This window comes from Nannospalax galili, unplaced genomic scaffold (genome assembly GCF_000622305.1).
Source record: "Nannospalax galili isolate Female #2095 unplaced genomic scaffold, S.galili_v1.0 scaffold870, whole genome shotgun sequence".
Lineage (NCBI taxonomy): Eukaryota > Metazoa > Chordata > Mammalia > Rodentia > Spalacidae > Nannospalax > Nannospalax galili.
Window position 1 is genome coordinate 1,882,872 of NW_008329130.1, and position 26,164 is coordinate 1,909,035.

The following is a 26,164-nucleotide window of genomic DNA, read 5'->3' on the forward strand; positions in this document are numbered from 1 at the left end:
ATGCATAAATAAATACATAAAATGAAAAGAAAGACCCTTCCTTCCCTTTTACTGCTGCTGTTTCTTATGGTATTAAATGGACTTTCCCATAGAGCAGATGAAAAGACTAGAATTTCCTATTTAAATCCTGGCACATACTTGACCATATGTGAGGCACTTCTGCATGTGTTTTAACTTAATCTTCCCAAATGAGATTAAGGGAGGTTAAGTAGCTTGCCCAGCTGGATTTGGACTGAGGTCTTGTGTTAATCAGAATACCACGCTCGTCTAGCTGAGTCAGGCTGCTCCAAGAACTAGAGAAGCCAAGGGTCAAACGAAAAAGTAAGACAATTTCAAAAAAGGTTTCATCCAAGTGTGGTGGCTCATGCCTGTAGTCCCAGGTCCCAGGACTCAGGAGACAGTCAGATCATTGTGGGTTAAAGGTCAGCCTGGGCTACATAGTATGTTCTAGCCAGCCTAGGCTATGAAGACCCTGTCTCAAAAAAAAAAAAAAAGAAAAGAAAAGAAAAGAAAATTGTGTGAACACAGGACCTTGTCCATTTATATCTAGGTATAATGGCACATACCTGTATGTAACCCAGCACTTAGGGTGCTGTATTAGTTACTTTTCTTTTGCTGTGATAAGACACCATGATGAAGGCCACTTATAGAAGAGTTTTTTTGGCTACAGTTCCAGAGGGATAAGAGTCCATCATGGTGGGGAGGTATGGGGGCAGAGGTGGCCAGAGCAGAAAGCTGAGCACTCACATCTTCAAGCAGGCATAGGAAGCAGAGACAGACACTAGAGAAGGGACATGGGAGCCCACCTCCAGTGATGTGCTTCCTCCAGTGAGGTCACACCTCTGGAACCTCCGAAAACAGAGCCAGCAGCTGACCACATATTTGGGCTTATGAGGGGGGCATTCAAACCATCACAGGTGCTAAGATAAGAGGATTGCTGTGAATTCAAGACAAACCTGGGACAACAAATTGGACCCTTTTTCAAAAAACAAAAAAGGCTAGAGAGATGGCTCAGCGGTTAAGAGCACTGATTGTTCTTGCAGAATACCTGGGATCGAATCTCAGCCACCCACATGGCAACTAACAACTGTCTGTAACTCCAGTTCCAGGGGATCCAACGGCCTCTTCTGTCCTCCTTGGGCATTGCACAACACGGGTACATGTACCTACATGCAGGCAATACACACATACACATAAAATAAAAATAATAAATAAAATATTTAAAAAAAAACAAAACAAAAAAGCCGGGTGTGATGGTACGCACCTGTAGTCCCAGCACTTGGGAGGCAGAAGCAGGCAGTCAAGGCCAGCCTGGTCTACATAGTGAGTTCCAGGACAGCTGGGGCTACAGGGAGACGCTATCTCAAAAAAAACAAAAAAAAAAAAAACAAAACAAAAAAGAAAAGTGAGATTAGGAGGAGCGCGCATGTTTTCTCAGTCATGAGGCCCTGAGTTTGACCCACGACACCAGGAAGGAAAACAGAAAATTTACCTCGACAACAGGTACCGACAGTTGTAAAAACTTTTCCCTGTTCTTCGACATAGTAATTTCATTTCTAGAATTTGTCCTAAAAGCAGAATCGTGGAGACACATGAGTGTTCATCAAGGAAAGTTGTGTAATTGGAAGGAATTAGGGATGTTGGTGTCCGTCAGGGAGAAGGCTGAATAAACTGCATTGTACCCGTGAAACCCTGTGCTATGGAAGAATAAGACAAATGTTTGTGTGTGTCACCTGCAGGCACAGCAGCTCCAGTTTAATTTAAAAATACTTTGTGGACTAGAGAGGTGGCTGCCCAGGCGTGAGGACTGGAATTCAGATCCTCAGAATCCACATAAATGCCAAGTCATTCCAGTTTCACAATGTGGAGACAAGGGATCCCCGCAGTGAGACTAAAACCCAGCCTTAACGGCTGTAGGTTTAATTAGAAACACTCCGTCATTGGATAAGAAGGGCAATTGAAGATGACTCTCAACATCAACCACAGGATTCCACACGCGCGCGCGCGCGCGCGCACACACACACACACACACACACAGGCAAACTTTACACGTGCCTATGCACATACAAAAATGGACACATGTGCCAACACACATGCCAACATGCGCACTCACATGAACATAGAATAAGAAAAAAATACTTTGTATATCTTCATAAAAGAGGACTAGGGACTGGAAAGATGGCTCAGTGGTTAAGAATACTGACTGCTCTTGCAGAGAATCTGGGTTCAATTCCCAGCACCCACATGGCAGCTAAAGGCTGTCTATAAATCCAGTTCCACGGCATTCAATACCCTCTTCTGTCCTCCATGGGCAGTGCACGACACAGGTGCACTTAGATACATGCAGGCATAACACTAATACACATTTAAAAAAAAAAGAGAGAGAACTTGAAGTATTTATACCCAAATAGCCTGTATTTGAATAGGAAAGCAAGAAATGTTTCATTTTTTTAAATCTCTTCCTCTTGAAGTCCACAGTTATTACGTATACATGGATTTTGGGTTGTTTTATTTTTTGGGGGGGGGGTCTCATTCTGTAGCCCAAGCTGGCTTAAAACTCACTGTAGCCCAGGCAGGTTTTGAACTTGTAATCTTCCTGCCTCAGCTGGCATTACAGATGTGTACACTATCACATTTTTGTTTTTAAAAAAATGCCTTTTTTGTATTTTGTTTGTTTTTTTGAGACAGGGTCTCCCTTGGAACCATAGCTGGCCTTCGGAACTCACTATGTAGACCAGGCTGGCCTCTGTCTCACAGGGATCCATCTGCCTCTGTCTCCCAAGTGCTCGGATTAATGGTGTATACCACCATACCCGGCCAAAAATATCCTTTATTTTTGAGGAAAAGTAAATAAACTAGCAACTGTCTAACCCTAAAGTAAGACCCACCACTTTGAGTGGTTTTGAGCTCCCAGGTCTTCACAGAACTGATGCTGGGTGTCGCTGTGGTTTCAGGGGCTGCTGCTGGCACAGCCGAGCTGCTTCCCTCCCCCAGCAGCTCCCTGAACTGGACTGTTGGCCTCCCCACTGACAACGGCCATGACAGCGACCAGGTCTTTGAGTTCAACGGCACACAGGCGGTGAGGATCCCAGATGGCATCGTGTCCCTCGACCCCAAAGAGCCCTTCACGATTTCCGTGTGGATGCGACACGGTCCGTTTGGCAGGAAGAAGGAGACGATTCTCTGCAGTTCAGACAAAACAGGTTGGTGTGTTCCTCTTCCTAACGACGTTCGTTTGTCAGCGTCCAGTGGGGTGGCGACTGCAGGCAGGTGCCTTTGCCTTTCCCACGGCCTCCATTCTGAATTTTATGTTGGGGACGCTTTGTCCTCAAAAGAGACAGCACTGGCAGTAAGTTTATTAGTTTCACTCAGTAAATTATCAATAGTTCTCAGTAAAACCCGTGTGTATCTCCCTATATCCTGTCTTGGCCCAACTAGACAGTTCATTTATGCAAATAAAATTGTGTCTTTAAAATCCATTAAGGAAATCGTCCTTCCTCATCCCTTGGGCCTTAAGTTGGTAATTTACCCATAGACACTGTCTTTGCAGATATGAACCGACACCATTATTCGCTCTATGTCCATGGGTGCAGACTTATCTTCCTCCTCCGCCAGGACCCTTCTGAGGAAAAGAAATACAGACCTGCAGAGTTCCACTGGAAATTGAACCAGGTGAGCAAATCCGAAACATGCCAGGTACTGTCTTTAGGATGTGGTGGCCCGTGTGCGGTCAGCGTCTGCTCATAGGATAGCTTCTACGCTTACCTGTCGTAGGACAGCAAATCAAACCCACATAACTTTTTCCCACCAGAGCCCACGTTTTCGTCACCTGTGCACTTTATACATAAAATGCTAACAAAAGATTATGTATGTTTTAGGCCAGTAAGATGGCTCAGTGGGTAAAGGTACTTACCGCCAAGCCTGAACCCGAGTTCAGTCCCCAAAACCTACATGGTGGAAGGTGAGAACTGACTCCTGCAAGTTGTCCTCTGACCTCCGCACATGCTGTGACAAGCATGTGCACACGCTTGCACACATCCAAATATAAACTAAGGGGCCGCAGAGATGGCTGAGTGGTTAAGAACACTGGCTGCTTTTGCAGAGGACCTGGGTTCAGTTCCCAAAACCCACATAGTGGTTCACAGTAATCTGTAACTCCAGTTCCAGGGGAGCTAATGCCCTCTTCTGACCGCAGCAGGTACTAAATAGAAGTGGTGCACATATACACATGCAGGCAAAACATTCATATATACTCTTTAAATATTGTCAAGTGTGGTGGCCCACGCCTTTAATCCTAGTACTTGGGAGAGAGAGGCAGGTAGATTTCTGAGATCAAGGCTAGCCTGGTCTACATAGTGAGTTCCAGGTCACCTGAGGCTACGGGGAGACCCTATCTCAAAAAACAAAACAATCTTCAAAAATAAACTAAATAGGGCTGGGCGTGGTAGTGCATGCCTGAAGTCTCACACTCAGGGGGCAGAGGCAAGCAGATCTCTGTGAGTTCCAGGCTGGCTGGGGGCACAGGAAGACCCTGTTTCAAAAAGACAAAAAACAAACAAAACAAAACAAAACCAGCAAAAATAAAATAAACATAAAATGAGTATACATTTTAAACTAAAATATTGTTATGATTTATTGAAATAAAGAGTGCTGGGGCTGGAGAGTTGGCTCAGCAGTTAAGAGCACTGACTGCTCTTGCAGAGGACCTGGGTTCGATTCCCAGCACCCGTATGGTGGCTACGAATCGTCCTTAACTCCAGTTCCAGGGGGAGCCGAAGCCTTCTGACCTCTGCAGCATTGCACAACATGGGTGCACTCACATACATGCAGACAATATACTCATACAAATAAATAAATAAATAAATAAATAGTGCTGTCTCAAATATTGGCTTTGAGAATATTTACTTATTCATCATTGTTAAGGCTGTGGCCACCAAACTGCCAAGAAACTCTGAAGTGACTTCAGCAGTTCAGGGTTACCACAGGATGTTTTAAATATTCAAGTAACCGTCAAGCTCAGCATCTTTTAGATGCCACACAGACCGCTGGTCTGAGGTAGTATAGTTTTGGCAGGAGACCACATTCCATTCATTTGGGTGATGTCATGCAGAGCTGATTTTCCAGCTGTCCCTATGACAAGCATGGGGGAGTGTGTGTGTGTGTGTGTGTGTGTGCGCGCGCGCGCGCGTGTGTTAAAATATGTCTGTTGCAGGAAATGGGGGCGCGGGGAGTGCCATGACCTGAGACAGACTCACTGGCGTCAGAGCACATGGTTGCCTCTTGACTAGGATTGTGATAGGGAATCTTTGGCTTTACTTAGCCCAGTTTTACTTGGTTCATGGAGTCAGTGGACAAAAGCTGACAGATTGTTAGATGTGTCTGGGTTTGCTAAAATGTAATGCTGTCTAAAACAGTTCGCAAGATCCACAGAAATCTAGGAGCCAAAATGAGAAGGGAATGGAGGCTGTGGCTGTGGAGGACAGAGCGTCCACGAGCTTGTGTTCCTCTCTTTCTGATGCAGCTTCTATTTACATAAATAATTCTTTCTCAAAAGCTTTTACCATACTTTTTCCCAGAAGCTAAAAAAAGGTATACTTTGGGAAAAATACTTAGCAACATACATAGAGATTTTTGGGTCTGTTTCTGTGTTATGGTAACTGTAGTCTGTTACATATTTAAATTCTTTTTTGCATATTTGTGAAAACTTGATGATGGGGCCTGGAAGATGGCTCACTGGTTAAGAGTACCTACTGCTAGCTGGGCATAGTGGCGCATGCCTTTAATCCTAGCACTTGGGAGGCAGAGTGGGAGGATCTCTGAGTTCCAGGGCAGCCTGGTCTACCTAGCGAGTTCCAGGTCAGCTGGGGCTACAGTGAGACCCTGTCTCAAGAGTACGTACTGCTCTTTCAAGGACCTGAGTTCAGTTCCCAGTGTCCACATCAGGCAGCTCACAACCACCAGTAACTCCAGCCCCAAGGAGATCAGATGTCTCTGGCCTCCATGGGCACCAGGACTCGTGTGTGCACACACACACTCAGGCCCCCACACATACACCTTTTTTGGGAGGGGTCTTTTGAGACAGGGTCTCCCTGTAATCCCAGCTGGTCTAGAACTCATTATGTAGACCAGGCTGGCCTTGAACTCACAGAGATTCATCTGCCTCTGCCTCCCAAGTGCTGGGATTAAAGGCCTGTGCCACCATACCCAGCTTAAAGCAACTTCTTTTTTTTTTTTAATTTTATTTATTTTTTATTATATGTGTATGCATGTATTGCCTGCATGTAGGTAAGTGCACCCATGTTGTGCAATGCCTGCGGAGATCAGAAGAGGCTGTCAGATGCCCTGGGACTAGAGTTACGGACAGTTATTAGCTGCCATGTGGGTGCTGGGATTCAAACCCTGGTCTTTTGCAAGAACAACCAGTGTTCTTAACTGCTGAGCCATCTCTCTAGCCCTAGAGCAACTTTTTGATGTCTGCTGTTGATGGAGGATTGGGCAGCTCCCAGTTTGGGATCCCTGGCCCATGGAGAACACCTGTTTGAAACACCCTAGAGATGATGGTGTTGCCTTGTCCCTTTTTGGTGGGATGTGTTTGCAGGATCCTGTCTCGTTGGATTTTTTTTTTTTGGTCATTTTGAGACAGGGTCTCCCTGTAGCCCCAGCTGACCTGGAACTCACTGTGTAGACCAGGCTGGCCTTGAACTCACAGAGATCCATCCACCTGCCTCTGCCTCCCGAGTTGGATTTTTTAAGAGTCTTTCTTTCTAGGGGGAATTCGTTGTGTATGATTTGCATTCCACATCCAGCTCTGTTGCTCCACCTTGTGTCTTTGATTGAGGAGCTGGTAGATATTTCGTGCTTACTTTGCTGCCACAGGTCTGTGACGAGGAGTGGCACCACTTCGTCCTCAACATGGAATTCCCAAGTGTGACTCTGTATGTGGACGGTATTTCTCATGAGCCCTTCTCTGTGACTGAGGACTACCCACTTCATCCAACCAAGATAGAAACTCAGCTTGTGGTGGGCGCTTGCTGGCAAGGTAACAATCATGAGTCTCCCATTCCCCCGTCTCAGGAATTAATGAACACTTCGTTTCTGTATTGGTGGAGCAGATTCTTAGTATCTTGCCTCCTTTACCCTCATGTCCTTCATCTATGAGTGGCCTTTTAGGGGGCTCTACTGGTGCCATCTACAGATGTTTATAAAGGTGTGTTGTGGACTAGAGCACCATCACCTTTCCCTGTGAATGTGAGAGGAGTGACACACAGAAGGAAAGTGTGATTGGGGAAGTAGTCTATAAATTGATCTGTTTACAAAGCCAGAAGTAAGAGTCAACTATAGGTAGGTACAGAAATGTAAAGATAGCCGGATATGGTGGTACATGCCTTTAATCCCAGCACTTGGGTGGATCTCTGTGAGTTCAAGGTCAGCCTGATCTACATAGTGAGTTCCAGGCCAGGTGGGACTACAGGGAGACCCTGTCTCCAAAAAAAACAAGAAATGTAAAGAACATAGAAGTATCTGGAACCGCAGGCCTCTTCCAAAGTATTTAGTGCTTGACACCTTTGTAGGAACCTGACTGGGGGACTTGGGGGGACTTTCACCTTCATTACACTCTGCCTTGGGAGGGCACTCTAGAAGTCACTGCTGAAGGACTAGGTGTGGGATAATCTCCACGACCAAACAAAGCTGTGTGAGGTTTTCCTTCTGTCATCTCAAATAATCCTCCTGTTCCTGAAGAAACTGAGGCTCAGGCAACCCTGAGATTACTCAGATGATTAGCACAGAGCTGGGATTGAACCTGAAAAGCCAGTGTACCCAGGACCCATACTGTGGCTCACCAGAGAGGGTTTGACTGTTCCCTAAGAAATGGAGACTTCCTGGTTTGGTGAAACCTGTGAACCCTTTAATCTATAACATATAACACACTGGTTACTTGTGAGATCTAGGTGGCCAATTAAATTGAAACTTCAGTCAGCACACTAAAGTATTATGGACTAGCACAGTGCTATCCATGACACCTTGTTAACAGGTAAAGAAGAAGCCTTAACACAGGGCCGCTGTGAAGGGCTTTGTGACATGCTGATCTCTGTGCTGCTCTGCAGTGGTATGAAAACATCCATGGTTCTGCTGGTGACAGGGTCATGGTGACCGCCGACACAGCTCTGGTTTGCAGCCTACATCTATAACCCAAGGAAATAAGTTAGTGGAAATAAGTATTAACCATTCTCATCCAAGGTCAAGGTCTCATCAGTCTGCATTGGTGGGTCAGGAGCCCTGCCTTACCCCTCACTTCCTCTTAGGTCATTTCAAAGTGTCACCCCAATGCTACGTGTGCTTGATGGACTGAAAACCGAATTCCCAAGGCAGATTTATTTTAGAATTTTAATTTCATAGTTTTTCTCCAAATTCTTTCAAAAGCAAAGGGATATGATAGTCTATTAAAGGGGCTGGAAGATGGCTCAGTGGTTAAGAGTATGTACTGTTTCTTTTTAAAAATATTTTAAATATTATTATTTTGTGTGTATGAATGTATTGCTTGTATGTATGTAAGTGCACCTGTGTCATGCAGTGTCCACAGAGGTCAGAAGAGGGCATCGGATTCCCCTGGAACTGGAGTTAATGAGTGGTTGTTAGCCACTATATGGATGCTGGGAATTGCTTGCATGTATGTGAGTGCACCTGTATCGTGCAGTGCCCACAGAGGTCATAAGAGGGCACTAGATTCCCCTGGAACTGGAGTTATGAATGGTTGTTAGCCACTGTGTGGATGCTGGGAATTGAACCTGGGTCCTCTGCAAGAGCAGCCAGTGCTCTTAACCTCTGAGCCATCTCTCCAGCCCCTGAGCATATACTGCTTTTACACAAAGGACCAGAGTTCAGTTCTAAGCACCCACTTTGGGTGTCTCCAGCTCCAGGGGAACCTGACACCCTCTTCTGGCCTCTGAAGGTACCCACACACAAGTGTGCAGACACACACACACACACACACACACACACACACACACACACACACAGACAAATAAAATGACAAATCTTTTCTTAAAAAGAGAATATTGAAGGCTGGGCATGGTGGCGCATGCCTTTGATCCCAGCACTCAGGAGGCAGAGGCAGGTGTATCTTTGTGAGCTCAAGGCCAGCCTGGTTTCCATAGCGAATCCAGGCCAGCTAGGGCTACAGAGAGACCCTGTCTCAAAAAGACCAAAAAAAAAAAAAAAAAGAGAGAGAGAGAGAGAGAGAATATTGAAATGAACGTCTTCAGTAGGCACCCAGTGTAATGTTGGTTTGTGATAACTGTCCATGAGGAAACAGGATTTGACACCAAAGGGGAGTTTTCCAGTTGATGTTGTTTCTTAACTTTAAATTCAAATATGCTTCCTAAACAATAATTTCTGAAAAATAGGAATAAAGATACAAGCTGAAGCCTAAATGAAAATTTCCATCCTGGGAGGCTTCCTGTTTGGCTAAATAGGCCACCCTTGTCCTGCCCTGCCTTCTTTGGTCCTGTTTGTGGCACAGGACCGCCATCATCAAATAGCCAAAGCGTTTCCTCATTTCTGTCTTTTGTCCTCAGCTCTATCAATTTTTTCAGCCCGATAGTTCTACCTAAATTCCCACACCAAGCCAACACAAATTCTTACAAATTTGGTTAGCTTGGAGGGGAGGGTACCCTTCGCCTTTCTGTGGCTGTGAAGCCCCTTTCTTTGCCAGTTTGCAATGGGGGAAGTGGGCCGTGGGCAGCAGCCGCGTCTCCGTGGGCGGCAGCGTTGCCTCTAACCATGTGTTATGGAAGGATCGCAGTGGGTATGGAGGTGGTAGATGGCTTCACTCAGCATAGGTCTGGCCTCGCCCATCTACACACTTGTTGCACAGGAGTTGTAGACTGTAGAGGCCAGTGTGGCCAAGCAGCTGTAAGGGGAATGTGTGGATTCTGTTCAGCCATGATTATGTGCCCACCAGTAAGGCTTCAGACTCTGTCCCCTGATCTGCTGCCATAGAGGTTGTGAAAGCCCAGACCTGCTGTGGGTTGTTATCTGGGTGAGTCCCTTAGCCAGTCAGTCTCCCTCATGCTCAGAAACTGCTTTAAAAAGTCTTCTCGGTCACTTAAAGTCCAGAAAGTACAGACTCACATGTTTGCACATGTAATGCCCTGGACTCTGGTGTGGGCTCTCCCATTTTGGAGATACTGGTCCAAGGGTAGATTGTTTGCATCTGGTCAAGAGTCATAGTCAGGACCAGACCCCTTGGAAGTGTCCTGCTTCCTAACCTACGCTGAACAGATAACGAGTTCAGCACACCTGCGTTTGTCTTATTTTGAATCTGATTTGTGTTCCGGCATGGAGACTATGTGACGGCGGTTTAGAAGAAAACCCCAAAAGAAGCACTGGGGGTCCACTTCTGGGAAAAGGTCATCGAGTGCACACTTGCATCCAGGTGAAACATGTTCCGAAAGACAAGAAGGGACTTTCCCCTTGGGGTTTCATACTTGCTTGCTTCAAAACTGACTTTCTGTCTAGTTGGAAGGCCCTAACTTTGCGGTCCTTTTCGATTGTCTCTGTCTCGCCTCTCCACAGAGTATTCAGGAGTTGAAAATGACAACGAAACCGAGCCTGTGACTGTGGCCTCTGCAGGTTGCTGGACTTCTTCCCCCTCTACAGTTCACTGTAGTGTTCCCTTAAAGAGACATTGACTCATTCCACACTCGCATGAGATGAGCCAGCTGCACTTTGGTCCTGGACACCCTTTCAAAGCTGCTTGCCTGCATCATGTTCCCCCTCGCCTCCCAGGACTTCCTTCCCTGCCCACCCCATTGGAGTGGCACAGATGACTCATCTGTATAGGGCACTCACGGGATTTTTAGTTCAAGTTCTACCCCAGGCCCACTGCATGAGGCTCCCCACTGAAAGTGCCAGGCTGGGTTTGGGAGGCCACTTCGTGATGCTCATGTGGCTGAGCCATAGAACAGGAAAAGACTTGTGTCTAGATTTTCTGTCCTGATTGATACTAAATTTCAAACAGACATTTCTTAGAAATAGCTATCTGTAGCGGTGACTTGCCATGCCAGGGCCCTTATCAGAGTGAGACCCGCTGCTGAGCATGTGTCTGTGTCCTTCATCTGTAAAGTCGAGGTGCAGCTTGTGGCTCTGTGTTGTAGTCTGTCAGAGTCCATCCTCTGGATTTTTTGTTTTCTTCATCACACCTTCCCTGCCCTTTGTCCTCAGATGGGGGGACTTAACAGAACAGCTCCCTGAGGCCTGAGGACATGGCTTATTACATAAAAGCGCTTGCCATGCAAGTGTGGGCACTGGAGTTCTGATCCACAGCACCAGCATAAATGCCACATTATATACAGCAGCCTGCCCGTATGCAATTCCAGTGCTCAGAAGGCAATGACTAGGGATTTCCCTGGAGCAAGCCAGCTAGCCGGACTAGCCATATGGTGAGCTCGGGGTTCCAAGACTCTGCCCTAAAGAATAAGGCAGACTCCTGACAACAACCTCAGGCTGCCCCCCCCCCACACATGCACCCATGCACATGTGAACAAGCATATATACATGCACACACAACAACAAAACTCAGCTTTTGTGGGGGGACTTTTTAAGGAACCCATTACTCCTACCATGCTTCTGTTCTCCCTGCCCCCATCAGTCTGTGTCCTCAGAGCCAGGGAAAGCAGCCTACAGCTGCTCGGTGGTAGTAGTTGAAGAGGTTGGTGTTAGGAGGGTGTGTCCCTGTGCACCGTCATGCTGTTGCTGCATGGCCACCATCCGCAGGGAGTGAACAGATGTATAAGCACTCTGATGGGACCTCTAGGCTTCCAGGCTCTGAGTGAGGGGACCCCCCCCACCCCAGCTCCTCTTTTCCAGGCCATGTGCATGATCATAAATGATTTAATTTCTTCATTACGCTTCCATGTAGACCGCAAGGCTAACAGGATTTGGGTTTGAACTAACCTGCATGTCCACCCATCAAGCTGCCATCACTGGTAACACTGCATTGAGAGATGATCAGGAGCCTCCCAGCCACAAGGTTGACTTGTCCTTTCCTCCCCTGTTCCGAAGGTGGTGACCTGCACATGACGCAGTTTTTCCGAGGTAACCTGGCAGGCCTCACCGTCCGCTCTGGGAAACTCGCAGATAAGAAGGTGATTGACTGCCTCTACACCTGCAAGGAGGGACTAGACCTGCAGGTCCCTGAAGATGGCAGAGGCGTGCAGGTAAAGTTGCGTGCTCCTCTGTATTCATTCCTGGTCACTAGATAAGGGAGTCTGATGGAGAAGGTAGCCATTGGGGATGGGAGGGTGTTTGCACATGAGATGTTATCCTTATTTAAAGAGACTTGGGATTGGAGAGATGACTCAGAGGTTAAGAGCATTTGCTGTTCTTCCAGAGGACCTGGGTTTGATTCCCAGCACCTACATGGTAGCCAACAACTGTTTGTGTTTGTAACTCCAGTTCTAGAGGGTCCAATACCCTCTTCTGGCCTCTGAGGGCTTTGCATGTACATAGTGCATTTACATACATGCAAGCAAAACACATAAAATAAAAATAATAAGGGGCTGGAGAGATGTCTCAGCGGTTAATAGCACTGGCTGCCCTTGCAGAGGACCCGGGTTCAATTCCCAGCACCCACATAGTGGCTAAACCATTTGTAGCTCCGGTTCTAAGCCGTATGTAACTCCAGTTCCAGGGGACCCCAATGCCTTCTTCTGACCTCTGTGGGCATTGCATGATACCAGTGCACCTACACGTGCAGGCAGTATACTCATACACATAAAATAAAATATAAATAAAATACCTTATTTTGAAAATTATTTATTTTTGTCTTTTTGAAGCAAGTTCTCCCTGTAGCCTCAGCTGGCCTGGAACTTGCTATGTAGACCAGGCTGGGCTTGAACTCACAGAGATTCACCTGCCTCTGCCTCCCAAGTGCTGGGACTACAGGTGTGTGCCGCCATGCCTGGAATTTTTATTATTTTTTTAAGTGCACCTGTGTCCTGCAATGCCCTCGGAGGACAGAAGAGGCTTTTGGATCCCCTAGAACTGTAGTTATGGACAGTTGTTAGCTGCCGTATGGATGCTGGGATTTGAACCTGGGTCTTCTGCAAGTACAGCTAGTGTTCTTAACCGCTGAGCCATCTCTCCAGCCCCATATACTCTGGAGGTGGAGGCAGAGGCAGGAAGAGCCCTGTGAGTTTGAGACCAGCCTGGTCTACAGAGTGAGTTCCAGGACAGCTGGGGCTACAGGGAGACCCAGTCTCAAAAAAAATTAAGTAAATAAATAAAATATTTTGTTTTTTATTTTTTTAATTTTTAAAAAATATTTTATTTATTATTTTTATGTGTATGAGTATTACACCTGCATGTAGGTAAGTGCACCTGTGTTGTGCAGTGCTGGTGGAGGACAGAAGAGGCTGTCAGATCCCCTGGACCTGGAGTTACGGGCAGTTGTTAGCTGCCATGTGGGTGTTGGGATTTGAACCCAGGTCTTCTTGCAATGTTCTTAACCCCTGAGCCATCTCTCCAGCCCCATAAGTAAAATATTTTTAAAAATAATAATAAAATATTTCGAAGAGAGTCTCTTTTTCAAATGACCAATGCAAATGGTCACTCTTGCCAAAGCACCCCAGGCTTCAGTTCCTCTTTGTTAGAACCTTGTTTCTCTCTCTTCTCTGTCTGGCATGACCTCAGATCCAAGCAAGCTCCAGTCAGGCGGTGTTGACCTTGGAGGGAGATGATGTTGGAGAGTTGGATAAGGCCATGCAGCACGTTTCCTACCTCAACTCACGGCAGTTCCCCACACCTGGCATCCGGAGGCTCAAAATCACCAGCACGGTCAAGTAGGTCCTTCCTGATTTTTAGCAATCTGCATCTGGCCACATCGGGAAGTGCATTTCTGGAGGGTCTCCTGGCTCCTGTCCCCTCTTGAGTATATAGAGTCCCCCATAAGCCTTTGCACAGATACCCATCTGTTTCCCTGTGGCTCTCAAAGCCCTTAGCCTCCCTTCCTCCTACCCTGTTTCTTGCTAACAGGTGTTTTAATGAGGCCACCTGCATTGAGGTGCCCCCCGTCGAAGGCTACGTGATGGTTTTGCAGCCCGAAGAGCCCAAGATCAGCCTGAGCGGTGTCCACCACTTTGCCCGAGCAGCTTCTGAGTTTGAGAGCTCAGAGGGCGTTTCTCTGTTCCCTGAGCTGAGGATCATCAGCACCATCACTAGAGAAGTGGAACCTGAAGGAGACGGGGCCGAGGACCCCACAGGTGACAGTGCTGGGCCTGGGTCAGTCTCCTTGCCTTGGCTGGAAACTCCTTCCTGGGCCCTTTTTCTGTGGGGTTTTTGGGAACTGTTGACGTTTCAGTGCTGTACTTGGGTCTGCTTCTGGAGTCATTATGATCTTTGGAAACCCTCGTAGGGGCCCTTCTATCTCTCTCTGATTGACATCAGCTTCTGAGACATAACTTGAGGGCCTACAGGAGAAGTCTCCCCACCATTTTCACTGGAGACTCATTAAGTACTCTCATTTATCGGCTTACTTTGTGCCTGGCCTGGCACCTGGGCTTTCAGTTTACTAATCGCCCTGCCTTCCCAGCCCCCAAGTTTTTAAGGTGACACTTCCCTGCGTCAGCCTTGGTCCTTACATTCTGGCTTTGAGCTTAAGATGACTGCCCGACCACGGGGGTTGACTGGCCTTGCCGGGCCCCATGGCCTCTGCAATGTCTGGTTGGACTGTTTCTACAGTTCAAGAGTCCCTGGTGTCGGAGGAGATTGTGCATGACCTGGACACCTGTGAGGTCACAGTCGAGGGGGAAGAGCTGAACCCGGAGCAGGAGAGCCTGGAGGTGGATGTGGCCCACCTACAGCAGAAGGGCATTGAAATAAGCCACTCTGACCTGGGCGTCGTCTTTACAGGTGAGAGGCTGGAGCAGGGCGGGGAGTGAAAAGGGAAGGTAATGCTCTTGCCTGTGCAGCCTGCAGATATGGAGCAGTGGCGCTCTGCCCAGGGAGCGAACTGGGCTTTACAGGGTGGGGGTGTAGCAGCACATTCCCCTGAACTCAGAAAACCACAAATGTGGCTCATTGGCTCAGCTGATCCAGGTGCCTGACTCGAGACCCCCCAAGCCCCCCCCCGACTCTGGTCCCACCTAGGTTCTCTACTTAAGCGACTCAACCCATGTCTCACCTTTAACCCTACAGGTGTGGACACCATGGCCAGCTACGAGGAGGTCTTACACCTCCTGCGCTACCGAAACTGGCACACCAGGTCCCTGCTTGACCGGAAGTTCAAGCTCATTTGCTCGGAGCTAAACGGCCGCTATCTCAGCAATGAATTCAAAGTGGAGGTGAGTCCAGGGCGCCCCCATCCCCACCCCAGAAGGACCAGCAGTGGCAGTATCAGTGCCCTGACTCTTGACCCCAGGATTTCAGACACTGGCTTTTAGCACATTCTTGGTCACATCCATTAAGGCTCATACCAGGGGTGGCCTTGCCCAGCATGGGGTCTGCTGCAGGGTAGTAGATCTACAGGCCTGGAGCAACTGCTGACCTTGTAGGGCAGAGGTAAAGATTAAGTGGCACAGACTGTAAGGAAGGACAAGGGTGTTCCCTGGGGTGGCATGTGTTAAAGACTTGAGGGTAGTGTTCTAGAAAGAATGGCCCCCAGAGAACCAAAGTGTCCTTGTAGTGGTGCCAGATCACTGGCCTTGTTGAGAGTAAAGTTGGATCCCTGGCTGGGCGAGTGCTGACACTGCTGTGGTCACTCTGCGGCCACAGCAGCCAGATGACAACATGCCTGCTCTGAAGCCTTTAGCAGCCTCTCCACACCACCTCATTGATCTGGGCCTCTGTGGTCCGGAGAAATGGACTCCGAGTTGCTTTGAGCAGTCGACCGTCTCCACTGTAACCTCAGTGGTGGCAGAAGGCTAAATCCACAATGCTAATGAATGTTTTACTTGAGTCAAAGAGTAACTGATTAGAAAGGCAACAAATGGTTGTGATTTGTGCTGTCTCTCATGTGGCCAGGTATGTGGTTAAAGGAGGGAAATGGTTTATGTCAAGCATTTCCCAAGGGACATGGGCCAAGGACCGGTGATTTGTTTTCTATTCTGTTGTGATGCATTATAGAATGCACTATAAATAAGTCATTAGAAAAGTTCTGTGTTTCTTGGATGTATGACAGCATCACATTGTTGTAACAGTTGTAACGTTCTCTTTTTTTATGTGGTCTTTTTGAGACAGGGTCTCTCTGTGGCCCCAGCTGGCCTGGAACTCATTATGTAGAGCAGGCTGGCCTTGAACTCACAGAGATACAGAGATTCCCCTGCTTCTGCCTCCCAAGTGCTGGGATTAAAGGTGTGCATCACCATGCCTGGCACAGCTGTGAAGTTCTTAGTCTTGATCTCTTTTCTGGCCACAGACTAGCTTTGCTGGCTCCCAGCTCCGGGCAGAGACCCCTTAGAATAGCATTGCTGTCTGTGGCAGACTGGCTGCAAGTCTGCCCTCCAGGCACTCAGGATGCCAGCCACATGATTTTCTGTCTCTGCTACAGGTGAATGTGATCCACACAGCCAACCCTGTGGAACATGCTAACCACATGGCTGCCCAGCCACAGTTTGTCCACCCTGAACATCGCTCCTTTGTTGACCTGTCTGGTCATAACCTGGCCAATCCTCACCCATTTGCAGGTAGGACTGTGGGGTAGCACATAGGTCAGAATGCTGTGACACCCAAGCAGGGTCCAGATGGATGCTTCCTCCACCTGCCTGCCAGCACAGCCTCCTGCTCATAGCCACCACCTGTCACACTGTCCCAAAACTGTCCCCAAACTCTCACATGCAAGAAAAGAAGTCGGGCAGAGCCACAGAGCAAAATGTGAGCATGCTAGGTGTGACTCGTGTGGGACTTTTTCTTGTGTTTCCGCCTAGTCTTCGGGGGTCAGGGGAAGCTCTCTGACCCACCCATTTTGACCTAGAGTAGTTGAGGTCAAGTGTAGGATGGCTGTCTTTGTAAAGTGTCACCAAAGCTCTGTCTGGCCTTCAAATCCCATGGCAGTTGTCCCCAGCACAGCGACTGTTGTGATTGTGGTCTGCGTCAGCTTCCTGGTTTTCATGATCATCCTGGGGGTCTTTCGGATCCGAGCTGCACATCAGAGAACGATGCGGGACCAGGACGCCGGGAAGGAGAATGAGATGGACTGGGATGACTCCGCCCTGACCATCACTGTTAACCCCATGGAGGTAGGTGCAGAGGAGCCCCCAGACTTCAAGGCACCACAGGCCAGGCCAAAGTGAGGCTCACCATGAGAACAGTATAGCCACAGGCCCTTCATGTCCACAACCCCTTGTGTCTACATGCCTGTGTTATGTGGGTTAGTGGGTCTGTTTAGATTCTGGGGTCTCTTCAGGTGAGTCAGCCCAGGCTCAGAGGCCTTGTTGAAGGCCTGTCACATTGGCTAGGAGATGTGGACAAACTTTGACTGGGCTCTGCGAGCTTTGCTGCTTTACCCTCAAGACATTTCTCGTAGAACAGAGCACCATCCCCTAGCAGGGAGCGCCCCCACCCCACCTGCATGGATTCTGTGGACAGAGATCCGAGCTTCATTTCCTCTGTTGCCTTTGATGAGGCAACTCTCAGTGCCGCTCGGGACCTCTGCAGTTCCTGAAAGTGGACATTGGGCGATAGGACACAAACTATACTCATGCATGCTACCTCTTTACCAGACGTATGAGGACCAACACAGCAGTGAGGAGGAGGAAGAGGAAGAGGAGGAAGAGGAGAGTGAAGATGGGGAAGAGGAAGAGGACATCACCAGTGCTGAGTCGGAGAGCAGCGAGGAGGAGGAGGGGGGTCCGGGAGATGGCCAGAACGCCACCCGGCAGCAGCAGCTGGAGTGGGACGACTCCACGCTCAGCTACTAACCGCACGCCTGCCCTCTATCCTCAGGAGACTCTGTCCTAGCCATTTCCCAGCCCCATGGGTCCACGATGTACAAAATCATTTTGGCCAGCAGGTCTGCAGACCCCTCCCCCATCGCTGAGTGTCCACCCGTGCTTGGTGTGTAGGACCGTAGGCTCTCACCCTCCCTGTGCCCGATCGCGCTTCCAGTTAGGCCAGGAGCTGGCATTTCCTCTCTGGCCACAGTCGTGGTGCAGGGGCCCCACAACACGGCAAATCCCATGTGTGTCGAGTCCCCTGTCAGCCAGGGAGAGGACACCAGCCCCTCAAGCCTCCACAAACGCTGCAATGACTGGATTTGTTGACAAAGGGTAAAAATCACTCCCACCCGGTAATCATTTTTCCTTTTATTTTTTTTAAAAAGTTTTTATTTTTTCCAAACTAGTGCATGTATAAAACAGCAGGATGGGGGTTAATATGTAGATGACCAATTGACTTTTTAATATTTTGTAAATAAATTGGGATTCTCTGTGTTTTTTTGTGCTAGTGTAGTCCAGGACAGGAATGGAAGTGAAGTCAGAAAGCAGGTGCAGGAGGGACCCTGGACTCCTGCTTCCTCCTCCTTCCCCTTCCTCTGTCCCTTCTTCCTCCTTTCCAAGAAACCAGGTTGGAGAGGTTCAGGTCACTGCGGGCCCTGCTGGGGTGTGCCTGTACAACTAGGTGGTCACGAGTGCTGCTTGTGGGGGACCAAACCAGGGTTGTCCATGCCGCCCCCCCCCCCAATGCTGTTTCTAGTTTGCTGTTGGAATGCAGGTGGCAGAGGCCTATGGCCTCATGCACTCCTGTGACTGGCAACAGCTTATGCCACAGCCTAGACTGTGCAGCCCTGTAGTTAATGCTTAACAAACATACGGTTCCCTGTGAGAATACATGTGGATCACAGGGAACCTCCAGCCCTTGTGCAGTCTGTGTTGCGCCACCCGAAGACAGCAGCAGGCCTGAGGGATCTACACTAGGGCTTCCCAACGGACACTCTAAGGTCCAAAGACAAAGAGCTAGAATGACCCAAATGTTTTCTTGTCTCTCTCCCCAGACCCTCCCCCCCCCCAGGATACCCCCTTGCTGTCAGGGTGGGGGTAAGATCCACACCCCAGTAGCCAAGAGCCCTGATGCCTGTTTTGGCGGTGAGGTGAAAGGAGAGAGCAGTCATGTCTAAGCCCACACAGTACTTGGCTTTTCATTCACATTTTAGACTTCTCCACCTGGGGGAATCTGTGACTCTCATTGCTTGTTTCAAGGATGCTGTGTTGTGTGTGGCCACCTTCCCATGTCCTGTCCCTGTAGCTGCTCTGTTCAGACAACTGAAAGATGCTAACGCAGACAGGGACATTCTCATGTGTTGTGGCACCGCAGTGACCCCTTTGAGATGTGTATATTGATGCTAGGTCAGAAAGTGTATGCACTATAATAAAGTTCTGGTTCTAACTCCAGATTGAGTGGGGTCTCTTCTGTCTTAAATGTTTGGAGTTTAGTTTTGTTTTGAGACAGGGTCTCACTGTGGTAGCCCTGGCTGGCCAGGTCGCCTATGCAGACCAGGCTGGCCTTGAACCTAGAACAATCCTCTTGCCTCTGCGTCAGTGCTGGGATTACAGGTGTATGCCACTACACCCATGCCTGGCTTTTGGTTTTTCGTTGTTTTAAAATTTTATTTTTTTTTTTATGTTTTGCCTGCATATACCTAGTGTATGTAATGTCGTCAGAGGCTAGAAGAGGGCATCGGATCCCCTGGAACTGGAGTTTTGGATGGCCACTAGCTGCCATATGGGTGCTGGGACGGGAACCTGCAAGAGAGCAGCCAGAGAGGTTAAGATGGCTTAACCTCTGAGCCCCATCTCTCCAGCCCCTTGTTTTTATTTTTATGGTACTGAGGCATGTACACAGGGCCTCACCCATGCCAGGCAAGCTCTACCACTGAGCTATAGCCCCAGTTCCCCGTTTTGTTTTTTGTTTTTTGTTTTTTTTGAGACAGGGTCTCCCTGTAGCTCCAGCTGTCCTGGAACTCACTATGTAGATCAGGCTGGCCTTGAACTTAAGAGATCCGTCTGGGTGCTAGGATTAAAGGCGTGCGCCACCACGCCTGGATTTTGGGGGTTTTTTGTTTTTTTAATTTTTATTTTATGTGTATTTGTGTATTGTCTGCATGTAGGTAAGTGCACCTGTGTCGTGCAATGCCCACAGTGGTCAGACGAGGCTGTTGGATCCCCTGGGACTGGAGTTAAGACAATTGTTAGCTGCCATGTGGGTGCTGGGACTCTAACTCGGGTCTTCTGCAAGAACAACCAGTGTTCTTAACCGCTGAGCCATCTCTCCAGCCCCCCCCCCGTTTCTTTTTCAGCTGAGAACATAAAAACATAAAAAAAAAGTCTTTTATTTCTTTCCACCTGTCTTTACCTGTCACATCAAGGCTGCACAGACTGGTCTCAGCCCACATCTATGAAAGGAAATTTGCCTTCCCATACAGAAACATAAAATGACTTAAAAAAATAGAAAATATTCTTGCCAGGTACACAGACCATACACCCAACTCAGAAATGCCGAAGGTGTGCAAGATCTGCAGCCAGGAGGCACCTAGACTCGCTTCAATAAATAACATGGTATACATACATACACAAGCTTTTCCCATTTCAAAGCAGGTGTGGGAGGCTGAGGGTTTCCACTCTGGCTACTGCACACAAAACAGGTGCTCTGCAGCGGCACCAACTGGACCCTCAGCTCATCAGCTCTGGGAAGCTGGTACCTGGGCTTCTCGAGCCGCACTCTAGGCTGTTGAGGACACAGATTGGCAATAGTTCTGACAAGTCTTAGGAGGTTACAAAAAGTTCCAGGCCCTGAGGTACTGGCTGATGTATCAGGATGGCCCTGTGCAGGAGTGTCACCCAGGACGGACCATGCATTCAGCATGTGCTGCAACCCTTCTAAAAGGCCAGGTGCCTAGCTTCACTGCCAGAGTGGGTTTTAGGAGGCTCAGACCTGCATTGGTGAGCTGCCCTTTGCAAGCTAAGCCCAGACCACTTTGAATTCAGCCCTCTCACCCTTGTTCACACTTCAGAACCTGACACCACCCCCACCCCACCCCCTGCTGGCTTTCTAGGAGACTGCTCTGGGAGAGATCAGTCCTGTTCTTTCACTAAAATTGCCTCTGCAAGCAGCCTACACTCCTTGCAAAGGACTCCACTTGACTTCCCTTTGTCTTGATTCAAGCACCAGTCTTTGAGTGATGTGAGGACCAGGACACAGGATGCTGAGTGGGAGCTGAGTCCCTCTCCTCAGCCATCGAGTTCAGCTATCAATTTCTTACCCGCAATTAAAAGAGGTGAGGGTGTCCCCGTATGGGAGAAGTCACTTTAGCAGTGCAGAGCAAGTGTCCCTGAGTCTAAAGGGTGCCCTGGCTTCCTCAGGAGCTGCCGGGGCTAGGTCGGTGGAGGTCGTATGGGGTAGGTCACACAAAGGTGGCAGAGGTGAGCTGAGGACTGAGGTGTCCTGTCCGGACGGATGGGAGGCACCAGGTGACTACCAGACTTGACCCAGGCAGCCTGTTGGGAGTCTAGGGAGAAGACCCCTCTCTCCCCAAAGAAGAACAGTCTTTGCTGGGCCAAGACTCACTGGCTGGAAGACTTGGGGTACAGTCCTCAGGGAGCTGCTCACAGTGCTCTGACTGGGGGCACCAGACAGCGCCCCTCCCCTGCACAAAGATGTATTTCCATTTATGGCTGTTCCGTTCCTTAAACATTTCGAGTCATAAATAAATAACCAGTGTAAACAAAAGGCAATTGTGTGGTTCTTTCCCATGAGGTGCAGTTCAGGCTTCTGGGCCCCTTTTATGACAACTGAGGATGCCTGGTCCCTGGGCCAGCAGTCTACTTCTCTCAGACCAAGAGCCGGGAAGGGACCAGTGCGTGGTGTCCGGGAAGGGGCCACTACTGCCTGTTATCTTTGGACACGTTGTGTGCCAACCAGTTCACTTTGGTCTTCCAGCTCTCCCGCAGAGCTTCATTGAACTTCACCCGGAAGTGCTTTAGTGCTTCTTCCTCTGTCTTCCCCAGCGCTAGAGAGTCCTGAGAAACATGACAGAAGGAACAGTTGAGGGAACCTTGTCCCCGCTTTGCTATGCAACCCATAATGAACCCTAAGGAAATGTTTTGAAAATGTTTTATTTATTTTGATGTGTATGAATGTATTGCTTGCATGTCTGTAAGTGCACCCATGTCATGCAATGTGGGAGGAGGTCAGAAGAGGATGTCGGATCCCCTGGAACTGGAGTCATGTATGGTTGTTAGTTGCCATGTGGGTGCTGCGAACTGAACCCAGGTCCTCTGCAAGAGCAGCTAGTGCTGTTAACTGCTGAACCATCTCTTCAGTCCCCCCAAGGGAATTTTAAACTCGTTCCAAAAGGAATTAGAGGCCCCACAGCTCCTTCAGAGAAGCCCTTTACCCATATCCCTAACTCAGACAGGCCCCCAGTCCACTCATTGATTCAGATGATAAAGGTGTCTTGGGCCAGAGGCCTTGAGGTGCCAGGTGGCCTTGACTTAACTGTAGGCAAGAGGGTAGAGCACCTTCAGGGAAGGACCTAGCAAGGTCTGTGGCCTCTGCTACCACACCACCCAACTCCTCAACCTGAGAACGTGGGAGGGAAGCATTTTGCAAGATGTACAAGGAACCTGACCTCATGCAGCCCCTCTGTGTGCAGGGGCTCATGACATAGCCCTGGCCTGTCTTACCTTGAGATATTGGATGTCTTTGGAGCAGCTGAGCTCAGGCAGGCCTGCCGCACGCATCAGGGCAAAGAGGTGGAGGAAGAGCAGCCCGTGGCGCCGCAGAATGGTGTAGGCTCGTTCACAGTAGCCCCGGAACCTGCACACATGGGAGGAAGGACGGGTGAGGTCCTGACATCTCTCCACCACTCCCAACCCAAGGCCAATGGGCCAGTCTGCATCTAAATGGCACTTCCCCCTGAGCTGCTGCCTCTGTCCTGGTGATAGGTATACATAAGTTCCCAGCTCTTCAGGCTGTCCACCCAGCCTGCCTCCTACATGAGACAAACACGTAACCCCCTCTGTCCAAAGAGGGCATATAGGTTTGGAGGTGAGGGTACAGGGTCCCATTCCAGTCTACCTGAAATCCAGGAAGAGGCCAGAAATGGGGCTCAAAGCTGTCTCCGTTCCTGTCCCCTCTCTAGTGTCCCTGGGCACCAAGGGCAGGTGGCAGAGCAGCAGAACCCTCACCTTTCGAACTTCTCACTGTTACTAGTCTTCCCCTGCTGAATGACGTGCACAAAGTCATAGGTGAGGATGAATGGGACTCGCTCACGGTTGATTCCAAACTTGGTCTTGAAGTTCCCCAGAAAGTGGCCAAAATCAATATGGAACAGCTGAGGGGAGGAAAGGGCACAGAATAGGAATTCAGAAAGGAGGGGCTGGGGTGTAGTTCAATAGTGGAGCGCCAGCCCAGCATGAGCATGGTTCTGGATTCCAATCCCAGCATCCTGGGGAAGCAGAAAAAAGTAAGGCAGAGAATGGAGAAGGCTTCAGTTGGAAGTTCCAGGGAAAGAAGAAGCCAGCAGGGCTCGGAGCATCTTCTGGGATGCTGTATGCAAGGCAGAGGGGCCAGCAAGCCAGGGCTGGAGGTCAGACCCACAGAGCATCCATCCACCCGCCCCCTTACCTGCCCACTCTCTCGGATCATGATGTTGTCGCTATGCCGGTCGCCGATCCCCAGCACATACGTGGCTACGCAGTAGCCAGCACAGGACAGGGTGAATTCCTCGATGGCCCGGTCCAGGGCCTCCCTGGGAGGAGAATATTGAAAGCTATGACTACCATGATGCAGCTCCTCTGGCCCCTTGAATCTAACCTTGTGACAGAATGTAGAGGACACTGTGTCAGAGTCTGGGCTTAGGATATATCTTGCTGATCTTGAGCCTGTTCCCCTACTGCCCACGACCACCAAAAAGCTGTGGCTGATTTACTGCATGGGCAGAGGCCAGGAGAAGAGGCGAGACTGACAGCCAGTACCAAGGCACTAGGCATTCAACTAAGGCCACCTCAGACCCTCCACCCAGGCTCGGGCAAAGTCCCAGACGACAGTAGTTGTCTGAATTGTTCCAAGTAAGACCTGTGAAACACCTCAGCTGGGCCCACTCAAGCTTCAGGATGGTGGATTAAGGCTCTAAACACTGAGTAGCATTACACAGCCTTCGGTAACTGACACATGAGGCCTGCTAACCCAGACTCAGGCTGGTCCAAATAGCCACAGAACTGGTCACAGGCCCTTCTCAGCTGATAGGTGAAGCCACCCCACACATTTCCAGGAAGGAGAGGGTCTGAAACCTACCCAGGGTTCTTAGACTTGAGCCAGTTAAGCAGGGCATCCTTGTTGAAGGCGGCTGTGGCTGCCATGTTGCTCTTGTTCAGTTGGATGTTGGCGATGGTGTCAGAGTGGAGGACCACCTCAATGAGGCCTGTGCGGTCTCCAGTAGGGAGGCAGCCATAGGGGGTCATCCTAGGAGAATTGGAGGAGGGCCAGGCTAATGCTGTGATCAAAGGCTATCCCTAGGGCTGCTAAACTCCCAGGAACTTGAGGCACCCAAAATAGTCACAAGGGATATTGCTGCTCAAGTTGCTGAGGAGGGGAAGGACGCCAGGCTCTAGGGAAGCTTTACCACCAGCACCTAAGATGCTGAGGGCTTGGGAAAAGACGTCGCTGCTTCTTAAGATGGGCAGGAAGCCAGGAAACACAGGAGAGCAGAACAGATGGTTGAGTAGCCTTCCCTGCCTGCCTCCAACTTCCACTTCATTCCTGTTCTGAACACAGCCCCATTCCCAGCTGACACAGTAATGATAGCCTTGACCGGGGACCCTGACCAAAGGAGCAGGTTCTGAGGACTGGCACATATGCACAAAGGTGATAGGAGGGCCTCCCCCACCTCAGGTCCAGGCCCTCCTGCTTCCACAGGATGTCCATGAGCTGGATCATCTGCAGAGTCAGCATGTCCTGGCGGAGGTCTGCATGTGGGAAGAAGATTGTGAGTGTCTGGTAGGGTCTGCCTTCCCGCTGAAGCTAGGCCCCCTCTGAATTGTCTTTTCAGTTTACTCCCCCGGGACCACACCCCTAGGCTAGTACAGGAATGGAGGGTGGGCTGGTCAAGGCCTCAGCAGGTTACCCAGCCCTCCTGGCTCACCATCCCCGTTCTTAAAGATGATGCCCACGCTGCCAGCACTGCCCGCCTCCTCGCTGCTGTACATGATCCACAGTGGCTTCATCTTGGAGTCCATGAAAGTGCACTGCTCCACACTGCTGGCCAGAGAGTGGGGTCGACAGAGGCTCCTCCACAGGCCAGAAGGGTGGGAGGAGCCCTGGTGGGGCCAGGCTTGGGGCTCACCAGACTTCCTCCAGCAGGGTACTGGGGTCCAGTGGGGACTGCAGGTGAGACAGGGCCTCCATGTAGGTCTCCTGGCGCATACACATGTGCATCATCTCCTTGGTGTGGGGCTTGGTGGTCTTCTGGGAGCTCACCTTCACAAAGTCATTCAATGCCTTCAGCTTGCTCAGTGCTTCCCCCTGGTGGTGACAATGGGAAGGAGCCATGGACACCAGCATGGGGATGGGGTAGGGTAGACCGGGTGACAAGGACATTCTACAGCCTGGAAGTACAACCTAGCCAAGCCTTACCTGTTTCATCAGCACCTTCATGTGGTGAGTGCTACCTCTGCAGTAGGCCTCCATGATGAGGCCAAAACGCAGGGCCACTGATGGTACGTGCATCTCGGAGCTGGGGAAAAGAAGACAGTACTGAGCTTTGCCAGGCAGAGCTACACAGGCCCTCCCCAGCTCGAGTGGGACCCAGGGTAGCCAGACCATCTGGGCCTGCTGGAAACATGAGGTCAGAAAGCCTGAGGTCTTCCTCCCTGTAGCCCTCGTGGGGTTTTCAAGAAATAGGCTGGGATGCATCTAGGTACCGAAGGTGCCAGAAGAGGAAGTGGCCGATCTTGCGGTTGGCCAAGGCACGGTCCAGCAAGAATTTGGTCAGCTCACAGTCCAGGTAGGACTCGTACTTGAGCACCTGCACCAGCTGCAGCAGGTACTGGAAAAGCTCGTCGTCCCTGCAGGGAAGGAAGGCTGATGGTCTGCAATTGGTAGATGGCAGGGCAGGAGAAAGAGGCTGGGTGCCTGCTTCTGGGAGGTTGAGTCAAAGCTGCCCCCTGGAAAAGCA

The 26,164-nt window shown here is 49.6% G+C and overlaps 2 protein-coding genes across 14 annotated transcripts in view; one reads left to right on the forward strand and one right to left on the reverse strand.

Moving 5' to 3' along the window:
• Positions 1 to 19,382, forward strand: part of LOC103733222 (beta-catenin-interacting protein 1) — a 150,413-nt gene extending 131,031 nt beyond the window's left edge. For 3 of the 7 annotated variants that reach the window (XM_029562938.1, XM_029562941.1, XM_029562939.1), the window contains 12 exons: positions 2,955 to 3,203; positions 3,551 to 3,672; positions 6,877 to 7,039; positions 10,576 to 10,665; positions 12,064 to 12,218; positions 13,693 to 13,841; positions 14,035 to 14,261; positions 14,740 to 14,910; positions 15,196 to 15,341; positions 16,547 to 16,682; positions 17,050 to 17,234; positions 17,718 to 19,382. In XM_029562938.1, coding sequence (XP_029418798.1) covers positions 2,955 to 3,203; positions 3,551 to 3,672; positions 6,877 to 7,039; positions 10,576 to 10,665; positions 12,064 to 12,218; positions 13,693 to 13,841; positions 14,035 to 14,261; positions 14,740 to 14,910; positions 15,196 to 15,341; positions 16,547 to 16,682; positions 17,050 to 17,234; positions 17,718 to 17,915 — 1,991 coding nt within the window. In that variant the 3' untranslated portion in view covers positions 17,916 to 19,382. The remainder of the gene's footprint in view (positions 1 to 2,954; positions 3,204 to 3,550; positions 3,673 to 6,876; positions 7,040 to 10,575; positions 10,666 to 12,063; positions 12,219 to 13,692; positions 13,842 to 14,034; positions 14,262 to 14,739; positions 14,911 to 15,195; positions 15,342 to 16,546; positions 16,683 to 17,049; positions 17,235 to 17,717) is intronic. The other 4 variants (XM_029562945.1, XM_029562949.1, XM_029562955.1 and 1 more) reach the window with 2 other exon arrangements.
• A 922-nt stretch (positions 19,383 to 20,304) lies between these two features.
• Positions 20,305 to 26,164, reverse strand: part of Pik3cd (phosphatidylinositol-4,5-bisphosphate 3-kinase catalytic subunit delta) — a 56,109-nt gene continuing 50,249 nt past the window's right edge. For 5 of the 7 annotated variants that reach the window (XM_017797809.2, XM_017797811.2, XM_029562977.1 and 2 more), the window contains 10 exons: positions 25,911 to 26,054; positions 25,624 to 25,723; positions 25,334 to 25,512; positions 25,133 to 25,248; positions 24,878 to 24,956; positions 24,286 to 24,453; positions 23,617 to 23,740; positions 23,178 to 23,323; positions 22,674 to 22,806; positions 20,305 to 22,007 (listed from right to left, as the gene is read on the reverse strand). In XM_017797809.2, the coding sequence (XP_017653298.1) occupies positions 21,870 to 22,007; positions 22,674 to 22,806; positions 23,178 to 23,323; positions 23,617 to 23,740; positions 24,286 to 24,453; positions 24,878 to 24,956; positions 25,133 to 25,248; positions 25,334 to 25,512; positions 25,624 to 25,723; positions 25,911 to 26,054 (1,327 nt within the window). In that variant the 3' untranslated portion in view covers positions 20,305 to 21,869. The remainder of the gene's footprint in view (positions 22,008 to 22,673; positions 22,807 to 23,177; positions 23,324 to 23,616; positions 23,741 to 24,285; positions 24,454 to 24,877; positions 24,957 to 25,132; positions 25,249 to 25,333; positions 25,513 to 25,623; positions 25,724 to 25,910; positions 26,055 to 26,164) is intronic. The other 2 variants (XM_029562980.1, XM_008831901.3) reach the window with 1 other exon arrangement.